This window comes from Tachysurus fulvidraco, chromosome 6 (genome assembly GCF_022655615.1).
Source record: "Tachysurus fulvidraco isolate hzauxx_2018 chromosome 6, HZAU_PFXX_2.0, whole genome shotgun sequence".
Classification (NCBI taxonomy): Eukaryota; Metazoa; Chordata; class Actinopteri; order Siluriformes; family Bagridae; genus Tachysurus; species Tachysurus fulvidraco.
Window position 1 is genome coordinate 1421188 of NC_062523.1, and position 12500 is coordinate 1433687.

Sequence of the window (12500 nt, forward strand, 5' to 3'; positions counted from 1 at the left end):
AGCCGAGGCTCCTGTATGATTGGGATACAAACCCGCTTCTCCAACAGCACAACACCGGAGCAGCACAACTCTGCTGTAGCCCATTCCTTACAAAGGCTTCAGTTGATTTACTGCAGAGGATCAGCAGAAAATGCCCCCTTGGGTGGTGGATAAATCGCCAGACTTACCGAACGCTCAGTTTCTTTCTCTGTTTCTCCTCTTGGATATTATTTAAGGATGCACGCACCATAACAGGACGTCTGTGCTGCTGCTACAAAGGTGTGACCACACGAGAGGTTTATGAAAGCCAAATCATCATCAGGCTTTCTTGTCATTTCAAACCTTTTGCCAGTTTGTTCAGAAGCTTCTGGGATTTGGTTGGTGCAGTGATTGTGTTCTTGTGTTGCACACTGCCCCCTGGTGCTTGTACGGGGTTCTTGCCTGAATTAATTGCTCAGATTTTTTCAGCGAGGAACCTTTGACTGCATGTTTAATAGATTTAAGCATTACATCTGCTGTAGATGTTGTAATGGAAAATGTTTAATGCATCCTTTTTTTTTATAATGGCAGGTTATCTGTGATAGACGCGTCATCTTTTCTGTCTCATTCTGACATCAGCTACGACAGGACCGATGATGACCTGGTAGGTTCAGGTGACCGAAGTGGGATTAATATCTGTATATACACATATATATACAGTATATATCTCATAGCACAAGGACCAGTAGACAACACAGTGGTTTGTGTTTGTAGGATTTGGACAGTGCTGTTTTGAAGCCTCTGAATTCGAGACCTCGGGAGAAAAGAGTGAGAATCTTTCGTTCTTTCTTTATTAACTTTTCCTTGTTTTCTTTTTGCCATAAATATTGAGGACAGATGTGCTGGTTTAAGTTGTAATTCATCACAGTGAGCTTTGTATTTATGTGGAATCTAATTTAGATAGAAATCTGTTTTCATCCTGCACGCGTTTAGCGGTCGTCTCTGGGGCCGAACCTCGGACTTCCGACGCAGAGACGTGGGCGACTCAGCGGACGTTCTGGAGATCTGCTGAGTGTGAGACAGTCAGAAAAGGTTCCTGTGAGATTTGACTTCACAATTAATAAATAAATAATCGTAATAAATGTTAAACGTATTTTATTGTGATGGGGTCTAATGTCAACTTAATTTCCTGTGTGTAATCAGGAAGTGGAGGCGACGGTGGTTACGGCATCGGTGTCTACCCCTGATAATGGTGGTCAGATCCACATGGTGATTGATATCACTCAGGAAATGCCAGAGCTGATCAGAACCCAGGCTGATATCCTGCCTTCTGTGAGCGGTGAGGCTTCATCACATCACCACTGATGACATCATCACTTTTGGTAGCCTGGGGCCTCATTTATAAATCTTTTAGAGGTGTGCAGAGTAAGAGTGAATGTCCACACTGACACCTGTGTGTGTGTGTGTGTGTGTGTGTGTGTGTGTGTGTGTGTGGGTGTGTGTGTGTTACAGAGCAGACCTCCGTGTGGGCTCACTCTCAAATCACTGAAGTTGAGATGGAAGAGACTAATGTAGAACCCAAAGTTCATCTGTCTCTTGATCCCATTATGGAGTCTAATGTCCAGCATGCTAACGTCCAGCATGCTAACATCCAGCATGCTAACGTCCAGCATGCTAACGTCCAGCACAACGTTGTCCAGCACGTCTTTCTGCCCAAAACAGTACAAATCCCTATATCACTAGCATTTAGCTTAATGCCCCATTTTGAGATAATGATCATGACTTCCCCCTCTCTCTGACACCCCCCCCACACACACGCCTCCTCCTCTCTGTCTGTCCCTCTCTCTCTCTCTCTCTCTCTCTCTCTCTCTCTCTCTCTCTCTCTCTCTCTCTCTCCGTCCCCTCTCTCTCTCTATCTCTTTCTCTCTGTCTATCCCCTTCTCTCTGCCCCCGCATACTCTCTCTCTCTGTCCCCTTCTCTTTGCCCCCCCACACTCTCTCTCTGTCTGTCCCCTTCTCTCTGCCCCCCCACACACACACTCTCTCTCTGTCTGTCCCCTTCTCTCTGCCCCCCCACACACACACTCTCTCTGTCTGTCCCCTTCTCTCTCTCTCTCTCTGTCTGTCTGTCTGTCTGTCTGTCCCCTTCTCTCTGCCCCATCCCACACACACTCTCTCTCTCTCTGACTGTCCCTCCCCCCCCGTCTCCCTCTATCCCCCACACAGGTGATCCGTCCTGAGACCTGCACTCCCTGTAGGAAGAGAATCCGTTTTGGGAAAGTGGCGGTGAAGTGCAGGGATTGCCGTGTGATCGCTCATCCTGAGTGTAAACAGATGTGTGTGGAACAATGTTCCTCAAACACACAGAGAACTGTCCAGGCTGGTGAGGTAACACACACACACACACACACACACACACACACACCTTCTTACCAAGGTACCATTACAACATGGACAGTAAGCAGGAACAGAGTCGTACACAATAACACCTGGAAGGATATCATGCCATTAACACAGAGGATGGATAGAAGGAAGAAGAATTGATTGATGGTTAGACTTATGAAATAAAGAGGGTAGAGGATGGATGGATGGATGGAAGGATGGAAGGAGGATGGATAGGTGGTAGATGGATGTTCATCCTCATGAGTGATGGAATTAATGACACCATGGGATGGCTTGGTTATGAGGTGACCTGGATGTGCTCCACACCGATCGTGTGCTGGTTCCTCTTCTGGGTTTCACAACACTATGATGATGACATTGTTTACTTTCTTCCTTCAGACACTGATGCTTCTGAACCTGAGCTGCTACAGGTGCTATATATCTCTGGTGATGGATCCTCACGCCAAGGTCCTGGGATGTCTTTTAGATCTCTTAAGATTCATCTGTCAGTGCATGCAACCTTGGAGAAATCATGGACAACCTTCTCACCTCACATCCCTAAACTGACTCATGACATCCGCTCATTCCCTCTCTATAACATTATAACATTAGGAGGATCAGGAACCCATTTTTCTCCACACAGGTCACTCAACAGGTCCCGTGTGATGACTTCGAGTCTACACTAATGCTTCCAAGATATCTCTCTCTCTAGCTCCCTCCCTCTCTCAGTCTCTCTCTCTCTCTGTCTCTCTCTCTCTAGTTCCCTCTCTCAGTCTCTCTCTCTCCACCCCCCTCTCTCTCCCTCCCTCTCTCTCTGTCTCTCTGTCTCTCTCTCTCTCTCTCTCTCTCTCTCTCTCTCTCTCTCTCTCTCTCTCTCTCTCTAGCTCCCTCTCTCAGTCTCTCTCTCTCTCTCTCCTCCCCCCCCCTCTCTCCCTCCCTCTCTCTCTCTCTCTCTCTCTCTCTCTCTCTCTAGCTCCCTCGCTCCCTCTCTCAGTCTCTCTCTCTCTCCTTCTCCCCCCCTCTTTCTCCCTCCCTCCCTCTCTGTCTCTCTCTGTCTCTGTCTGTCTCTCTCTCTCTCTCTCTCCCTCCCTCCCTCAGTCTCTCTCAGTCTCTCTCTTGTTCCCTCTCTCACTCCCTCCCTCTCTGTCTTTCTCTCTTTCTCTCTCTCTCTCTCTCTCTCTCTCTCTCTCTCTCTCTCTCTCTCTCTCTCTCTCTCTCTCTCTCTCTCTCTCTCTCTCTCTCCCTTCTTCCCTCCCCCTCCCTCTCTCTTTCCCTCCCTCCCTCTCTGTCTCTCTCTCCTCTCGTCTCTCGTCTCTCCCTCTCTCTCTCTCTCCCTCGCTCGTACTCTCTGTCTCTCTCTCCCTCAGGTTATCTCTCTACGCCTCTCTTCCCTCCCTCCTTTTCTCTCTCTCTCTCTCCCTCCTCCTTGCACTCCCTCTCTCTCTCCGTCTCTCTCTCTCCCCTTCTCCCTCCCCCTCTCTCTCTCTATCTTTCCCTCTCTCCCTCCCCTCCCTCTCTTCAGTCTCTCTTCCCCTTCTTCCCTCCCCCTCCCTCTCTCTCCCTCCCTCCCTCTCTGTCTCTCTCTACCTCTCTCTCTTTCTCTCCCTTTCTCTCCCTCCCTCCCTCAGTCTCTCTCTCTTTCTCCCCCTCCCTCTCTTCCTCCCTTTCTTTCTCTCTGTCTTGTTTAGATGATCTTAATTTGTTCCTCATGTTTGTCTTCTTCCACTTTGTAGGACACTTTGGAGAGTTTTTGTCCCTCTGCTCCGCCCCGGATCCCTGCGCTGATTATTCAGTGTGTTAAAGAAATTGAGCGTCGTGGCCTTGAGGAGGTAAACACAGGCCTTATTGATCTCAGAACACTGGGGACTTCCCCTGATTTACATCTTCTGTACTTTCCTGTCCTTTATATTTCTTTACTTTTCTTTCATTGCTTAATTTTCTTCCCTTTCCATCAAGTCTGTTTCTCTTTTCTTCATTGTCTTGCCTTCATTTCTTTTTCATTTCTTTACTTAATTATCTCACCCCCCCCCCTTAAATTTTATTTCTTTCCTTCTATTTCTATCCTTCACACTTTTACGCATTCCTTCCTTTCCTTTATTTTTTATTTCATTGCTTTACTCCTTTTTGTCCTTTCTCTTTCTTCTTTCCTTTGGTTTCCACTTTCCGCCTTTTCTTTTCCTCTTTCCTTCACTTTTTTCTCCGTATTCGGAAATGAATTTAGTAGAACTAGACACTATGTGTGTGTGTGTGTGTGTGTGTGTGTGTAGAAGGGACTGTACCGTGTCCCAGGAGGAGAGCGAGCAGTGAAGGAGTTACGGGAGCGATACCTCAGTGCTAAAGCTCCTCTGCTGCTGCACAGAGTGGATGACATTCATGTGGTTTGTGGCCTCCTGAAGGACTTCCTGAGAAAACTCAGAGAGCCGCTCATCACCTTCACACTCCACAAAACCTTCATGGGGGCAGCAGGTAACAATTCAACACACACACCCACACACACATTTACATTTACAGCATGTGACAGACCCCTTATCTAGAGCGACGTACATAAGTGCTTAAATCTCTAACATTGAATACATTAATGCTGCTCACTAGGTTACAGACTTAAGATACCATGAGTTTAAAACCTTTGTTCAAAGTTACAATGAAAAAGTGTCAAAGGTTTTTTTGTAAATGCAAAAGATAAGGAAAGAAGTGCTAGTTGAAGTGTTTCCTGAATAAGTAGGTCTTCAACCGCCGCTTGAAAATAACCAGTGACTCGGCTGTCCGGACCTCTAGGGGAAGTTCATCCCACCACCTCGGTGCAGAACAGAGAAGAGTCTTGTAGTATACTTGCCTCTTACCCTGAGAGATGGTGGGACCAGTCGAGCAGTGCTGGTAGATCGGAGGTTGCGGGGTGCAGTGTGAGGAGTGATGAGGGCTTTGAGGTAAGAGGGAGCTGGTCCATTTTTGGCTTTGTAGGCCAGCATCAGTGTTTTGTATCGGATGCGTGCAGCTACAGGAAGCCAGTGGAGGGATCGCAGCAGTGTGGTGGTGTGTGGGAACTTTGGCAGGTTGAACACAAACCATGCAGCTGCATTTTGGACCATTTGCAGAGGACGGATTGTGTTCATATGTAGACCTGCCAGCAGTGTGTTACAGTAATCCAGTCTAGAAATGACAAGAGACTGAACAAGTACCTGAGCAGTCTGTGTGGGGAAAATGGCCGAATCCTTCTAATGTTGTAGAGAAGAAACCGACATGAGCGAGTCACATTAGGGACATGAGAGGAAAAGGACAGTTGATTGTCCATGGTTACACCAAGGGTGTGAGCTGTGGCTGAAGGGGAGATCAGATCGTTGTGCAAGGATATAGCAAGATCGTGACCTGGGGATGAATCACCTGGGATGAACAGCAGTTCAGTTTTGCTAGGATTGAGCTTTAACTGATGAGCAGTCATCCATGATGAAATTTCTGCCAGACATGCTGAGATCCGGTCAGAAGCTGTGGCATCTGAGGGTGGGAAAGAGAAGATAAGTTGTGTATCATCAGCATAGCAGTGGTAAGAGAACCCATGTGATGAAATAACTTCACCAAGAGAGTGAGTATACAGGGAGAAAAGAAGAGGACCAAGTACTGAGCCCTGTGGGACGCCAGTGGAGATTCACACACACTCACAAACACACACTCACACACACTCTCACACTCTCTCACACCCACACTCACACACACTCAGACACACTCTCACTCACTCACACACACACACACACACACACACACACACACACACACACACACACACACACACACACACACACACACACACCTGTGTTTATTCAGAACTTCAGAAGCTTTTCTTTGTCATTAGATAAAAGTTTGACGCCTCCTCACATGGTATCTCCGTAATGTAAACTGTGATCATCTCCTTCAGGGATAATTCATGATTATCATTAATACAGTTTTCATTAAAATAATATTTTTCCCTTCAGGGCAAATTACTAGACGTCAGGCTCAGATGAGTTTCTTAATGAGATTTTTTTCTCTCTGTGAAATACTTCAGTGAATTTCCTAATGAACATTTGGCACTTAACCATTTTTTTCCCAGAGGAATTTAAAAATATATATTTTGTCATGTTTCATATTGTTCAACTTTATTTCAACACTAAAGCTGATTTTATTAATAAACAAGTTTGTGGTGTAAGACTGATTTCTTTATCTGTGCATTTTATTAAAAGACAGATGAGTTTCATCATGTTGTAGCCCTTGCTGTGTGTGTGTGTGTGTGTGTGTGTGTGTGTGTGTGTGTGTCGGTGTGTGTGTGTGTGTCGGTGTGTGTGTCTGTCTGTGTGTGTGTGTGTCTGTCTGTGTGTGTGTGTGTCTGTCTGTGTGTGTGTGTGTCTGTCTGTGTGTGTGTGTGTGTGTCTGTCTGTGTGTGTGTGTGTGTCTGTCTGTGTGTGTGTGTGTCTGTCTGTGTGTGTGTGTGTTGAATCAGCCCTGAACTTAATATAGTGTTGAATATTCAGACAGCATCCCGTTTCCAGCAGACAGCTTCTCATCCTGAATTAGAATAAACTCCTGAACTTCTGCTCTAATGATGTGTATGAAAGATTCTGTTTACTCCAGAGCTTCTGCCTTGTGCTCCTCTGTAACCTGAGTGAGGGGGGAGTGATCTGGAGAGAGGCGTGGCCTGTATATCTGTATCTCAGTCAAGGAGGCGGAGTCTCTGCATTGGTATCACAGTGTGAGTCGCTCTGGATAAAGGCATGTACCCAATACTGTTGATGTAAGGAGGTGTGGCTTATGTTTATCTCAGTGAAGGAGGCGTGGCTTTTGTATTTGCATCTCACTGGCCTTGGTCTTAATGCTAGTATCCACCCGTTTCATATAATTGGGCGTGGCTTCTGTACCTATATGAGGAAAGGAGACGTGGCTTCAGTGTCTGTATGAGCAAATGGGGCGTGGCTATGTGTCTGTATGAGTGAAGGGGGTGTGGCTTCTGTGTCTATGAGTGAAGAAGGCATGACTTCTGTACATATATGAGGAAAGGAGGCGTGTCTTCTGTATCTGTATGAGTGATGGAGGTGTGGCTTCTGTGTCTGTATGAGTGATGGAGGCGTGGCTTCTGTGTCTGTATGAGTGATGGAGGCGTGTCTTCTGTGTCTGTATGAGTGATGGAGGCGTGTCTTCTGTGTCTGTATGAGTGATGGAGGCGTGGCTTCTGTGTCTGTATGAGTGATGGAGGTGTGGCTTCTGTCTGTATGAGTGATGGAGGTGTGGCTTCTGTGTCTGTATGAGTGATGGAGGTGTGGCTTCTGTGTCTGTATGAGTGATGGAGGCGTGTCTTCTGTGTCTGTATGAGTGATGGAGGCGTGTCTTCTGTGTCTGTATGAGTGATGGAGGTGTGGCTTCTGTGTCTGTATGGGTGAAGGAGGCGTGGCCTCTGTATTTTATTTGTTTTATTTAAACATATTCATCATTTATTAACAGAACTAGCAGATGATGATAACAGCTCAGCGATGATGATGCAGGCCATAGGAGAGCTTCCACAGCCGAACAGGGAGACTCTCGCCTTCCTGATACTGCACTTACAGAGGTGAAGGACGCGCACACACACGCACACACATCCGCACATACACACGCACGCACACACAAACACACACACATGCATACACACACACACAAAAACACACACAGACAAATACACAAACAAATAGACAAACACACACACACACACACATACATACATACACACACATACATACAGACACACACACATACGTACATACACACACATACATACACACACACACACACACATATGTACATACACACACATACATACACACACACACACACACACACATACGTACATACACACACACACACACATACACACATACATGCATACACACACACACACATACATGCATACACACATACATACACACACACACACGCACACAGAAATAAGAAATCTAATAAATCTGATCACATAATTTGTGAAGGTGAAGTGTTGTGAAGTGCTGGAAAAGTTCACGCTTTAACACTCAGCACTATTGAGAACCATGTTGTGTAAATGCAGTTGTCCGTGGTAACATGATGTGTTAAATAGGGTTACTCAGAGTCCTCACTGTCAGATGGATCAGAACAATCTGGCTCGTGTTTTTGGACCAACTATTATCGGACATGGCATGTCAGAGCCGTCTCCCCTTACCATCATGAGAGACACCAACACGCAGCCCAAAGTGAGTTGCACACTAAAGGGTGTGTGTGTGTGTGTGTGTGTGTGTGTGTGTGTGTGTGTGTGTGTGTGTGTGTGTGTGGCCTCATTACACTGCACTGTATATTCCTCATGACCTTCATGTTGTGATCTTTGTCTTCAGGTGATGCTGCGCCTGCTCTCTTTCCCGTCTGATTACTGGAACAGATGCCTTACTGCAGAGAGAGATCAGCCCAGATCACACACACACCCTGATCAGCTTATCTCTTCTCTCATACAGTCCAACATCAGCAACCCCACTCCAGCCTTGGACCGAGGTAAACACAACTGTGTGTTTTAAGGTTCTCTACTAGATGTTGGATCATGGTTGTGTGGATTAGTGATTATTCAGGTACAGGAACATTAGTGAGATCAGACTCTGTTGTTGGGATGTTAAGGAGACTCCAGTTCCAGTTCATCGTAGTGTTCAGTGGTGTTGAGTCACAATCAGAGATCTTCCAATTTCTCCAAACTTCACCTTAAGGCCATGTCTTCATGGAGCTGTTCTATGCTCTTTGTGTATAGCTGTTCTACACAACTGTGTGCTTCTAGCAGTTTGGAGAAGATCCACTCTGGTACTTTTGTCCACTAGTCCGAATGTCAAACCCTTTGTAATGACAGTAATTTGGAGCTACAGTTCGGTTCAGGTCAGATGATTGACTCGAAAGTTAGACTTTTTTTTTTTTTTTTTTGCTTTAATAATCAAATCTCAGGAGATAATATACACACTTACACACCAGAGACACTTACAGTACATGTACCTCATGTTAGGGGCTTTGCTCAGAAGCCCAACAGTGGCAACTTTATTGTCCTGGGGTTCAAACTCATGACCATCTGTTCAGTCATCCAACGCTAATTTGCATAAATGTAAATGGTTTAAAACTGTAAGAATGAACTTGGTCTCATTACGTTCCCTTAAATATATGAAAAGTATAGTGTTAAAGTTAATAACACTTCATATTTGCTTGCACTAACTGCATCAAGCCAGAGACCCACTGACTCTAAACTGTTGTGTTGTTCTTGGTGATGCTTTTCCAGGCTTGTAACTTCTCAGTTGTTGTTGTGGCGCTGATGTTCAATTAGGACTAAAGTAAAATATCCCCATTAAACCTGGAGGAGGTGATGTTTGTGTGTGTGTGTGTGTTTGACGTGCTGAAATAGCTGAGCTGCGTTACTGGAAGATTTAGCACTTTGGAGATGCTATTTCTCCATTTACACTCATTTACATTTTGTCCTTTGCCTTTTTATGGAGTAACAGGTGTGTGTGTGTGTGTGTTTCACAGATCGGATGTTCAAACCCGTTACCTCTCCTGAGTTGAGTAAATACAGCAGGACTCCAGGTGGCTCCTCCATCAAGGGCAGAATCAAGACCCTAGGCAATGCTTTTAACAACCCGTAAGACACACACACACACACACACTCACGCGCTTTAATCTCAGTAAAAAAATGTATTTAGTATCCTGTTGTGTTCCAGACCCAAACCACGACCTGAACCGGCAAAAAAGAAGTTCTTTACATCACCCAAGTGAGAGGGACAGGACTGCGACAGGGTCTGTGTGTGTGTGTGTGTGTGTGTGTGTGTGTGTGTGTGTGTGTGTGATCACTGGATGTTTTGGTACTTTTGATTATGGGAACACTATGAAAATGTAAATAAACTTTATGCAGCAAGGTGTGTGGTTAGTTAAATATGTTCCCATATTAAAACACACACACACACACACACACACACATATTCCTGTCATTAACATATCAGAATAATTCATGCAAAAAACCTCTTGTCATTCATCTGATTATATGTTGTTATATTTTAATATATTTAAGATGAAGGAAAGTTAAGTTGCAGCTCTGACACTTGAGACTCCTCCCATAACATACATCACAGTCCCTACATCAGCAGTGTGAGAGAGCGGTTACCATAGAAACAAGTGGATATAAACCCATGAGCGTCTGGATGACCGTCAGAGCCGCTTTTATAAAAACTCAACCCCTTCTGACTGATCACAACCCACAGCTCAACACAGCAGTGTAAATCAATCCCAATAGTAAGTGTATGAGTTCTTTCATTAAGTCCACACATTAATATTTAACTCTTACTTTATTAAACACAACACACACCTTAACATTATGACCTGATGATTGACACTTCAGTACAGGAAGCTCCTGAACCTCGCTCACATTCTTTTAGAGAACAAACAGTTTTTGGCAGAAAAAAGTCACGACATTATCAGAAAAACGTAGATCTGTATTTTTTAAATATTTGTGTCTTAAAGCAGCTTAGAGGATTTGCATAAATAAAGATTATTATAATGAGGCTTGGATCTTAATGTCCTGTTTCAGTAAATCACAGCTGAGCACCAGACTGTACTAAAACCAACGAATACACACACACACACACACACACACCTGTCTCACATTCAGTAATGTAATATAAACCTTCACATGTCTGCTGTTTATAATGGAGGTAAAATCATCACTGCGGTGAAAAACTGCCCTGTTTTGTTTGATACTTTATTTCATAGCTAATTAACAAAAGCCGTTTAGTTTATGTACGAGTTAGCGTAATTCTCGCTGCTCGCTGTAATTGGCTAAAACGTCCACAGGCCCTGAAAGTCCTGCTGGTGCTCTACAGTGAACTGATACCCAATTAATTACTGACAAATTAATTAAACACACAGCGATCCAGATCCAGTGTGTTAGACGATCTGTGACCGGAGTGTAGTTAAACTTTACTAAGTGATCTTTAGCCAATGGAATTATTTATTGGACCAAATCACAATAAATAAGCTAATTAGAATAAACACAAAAGGCTCTTAGAGGAAATTTGTCATTACTGTAACCGGACGAGAAAGGATCATTAATAGGGAGTTTGGGAATTCTGTCTAAAATAGAGCACTATGTAAAAGAAGTCAGCAGACTGGTTTATTTCCAAACACACAGCCTCAAACTAAACAGGACTGAAGAGAATATTTTGGCGAACGCGTTGCGAGACACATCGAATATCCGTTACAGGATGATCTGGTTTTTAAAGCTGCGGTTGAGGTCTTTGTGCGGCAGGACGATGGAGTTGAGGATGATCACTTCAGACGGGATCGTCACGTTACAGCCTGCAAACACACAAACACAAAAATGTTAAAACTACAGAAACTTGATGATGATGATGATGAAGATGGTGGACGTGTGGTCATACCCAGTATGGTGATGGACGGTGTCAGTTTTCCGTCTCTGAACAGAGTCTCGCTGTCGATTTTGGCATACGGGTCGTTGGGGTTCGGGTCACTCGGCGTTCCCTCCACTCTCGCCCACTTCCCGACGGTGCTGTCCCACCCGATTATACTGTTTAACACACAGCTGTGATCCTGCACACACACACACACACACAGCTCAGGTGTCTGTATAGGACTCATCTTCTGAGAACAGTCAGAGCTCTGTGTCAAACCAGATAAAAGTAAGAGGGAAATAAAGAACATGCTTGTAAAGTGGCTCCGTGGAGGATGATGGACTCTCTGACTCGAACCCCGGCGCCGATCGTCACTCCGGTTCCTATTGACACGTTTGGACCCAACTGCGAGAATCCAAACATATGATAATGAAGACTTCAACAGTATTAAAAACAGAGTAACTCACCACGATGCTACCATCACCATGCTTCACTGAGCAGATCCACAGCATATAATCCTAATAAATCAGCCTACAGGTGAGGACTTTAATACTCACCACAGCAGTGGGGTCGATGTTAGCGGTAGGATGGACGTAAACATTTCCTGAAACAAGACACAACCGGCAATGATAAAGGATTTAGGATCTACTGAAGGTATTAAACTGGAACATTATACAGATGTACTACACCTTTAAATGACTAATTACTATCTGCTTATGTCCCTTAAATGGATTTAAAGGTCCACTATATCCATCTCCATGTGATAAG

General features: G+C 44.7%; 2 protein-coding genes across 7 annotated transcripts in view; one reads left to right on the plus strand and one right to left on the minus strand.

Annotated features, from left to right (window-relative positions):
* Positions 1–10504, plus strand: part of si:ch1073-416j23.1 (rac GTPase-activating protein 1) — a 12294-nt gene extending 1790 nt beyond the window's left edge. For 2 of the 3 annotated variants that reach the window (XM_047815162.1, XM_047815163.1), the window contains exons 4-16: positions 550–622; positions 733–786; positions 952–1050; positions 1162–1297; positions 1471–1679; positions 2185–2346; positions 4074–4169; positions 4608–4806; positions 7804–7909; positions 8429–8561; positions 8700–8853; positions 9859–9970; positions 10032–10504. In XM_047815162.1, the coding sequence (XP_047671118.1) occupies positions 550–622; positions 733–786; positions 952–1050; positions 1162–1297; positions 1471–1679; positions 2185–2346; positions 4074–4169; positions 4608–4806; positions 7804–7909; positions 8429–8561; positions 8700–8853; positions 9859–9970; positions 10032–10104 (1606 nt within the window). In that variant the 3' untranslated portion in view covers positions 10105–10504. The remainder of the gene's footprint in view (positions 1–549; positions 623–732; positions 787–951; positions 1051–1161; positions 1298–1470; positions 1680–2184; positions 2347–4073; positions 4170–4607; positions 4807–7803; positions 7910–8428; positions 8562–8699; positions 8854–9858; positions 9971–10031) is intronic. The other variant, XM_047815164.1, reaches the window with a different exon arrangement.
* Positions 10505–10651: 147 nt separating this feature from the next.
* gmppaa (GDP-mannose pyrophosphorylase Aa) overlaps positions 10652–12500 on the minus strand; it is an 8986-nt gene continuing 7137 nt past the window's right edge. For 3 of the 4 annotated variants that reach the window (XM_047815165.1, XM_027148663.2, XM_027148662.2), the window contains 4 exons: positions 12290–12336; positions 12045–12137; positions 11763–11931; positions 11473–11679 (listed from right to left, as the gene is read on the minus strand). In XM_047815165.1, the coding sequence (XP_047671121.1) occupies positions 11579–11679; positions 11763–11931; positions 12045–12137; positions 12290–12336 (410 nt within the window). In that variant the 3' untranslated portion in view covers positions 11473–11578. Of the gene's footprint in view, positions 10691–10956; positions 11680–11762; positions 11932–12044; positions 12138–12289; positions 12337–12500 lie in introns of those variants that run through there. The other variant, XR_007140886.1, reaches the window with a different exon arrangement.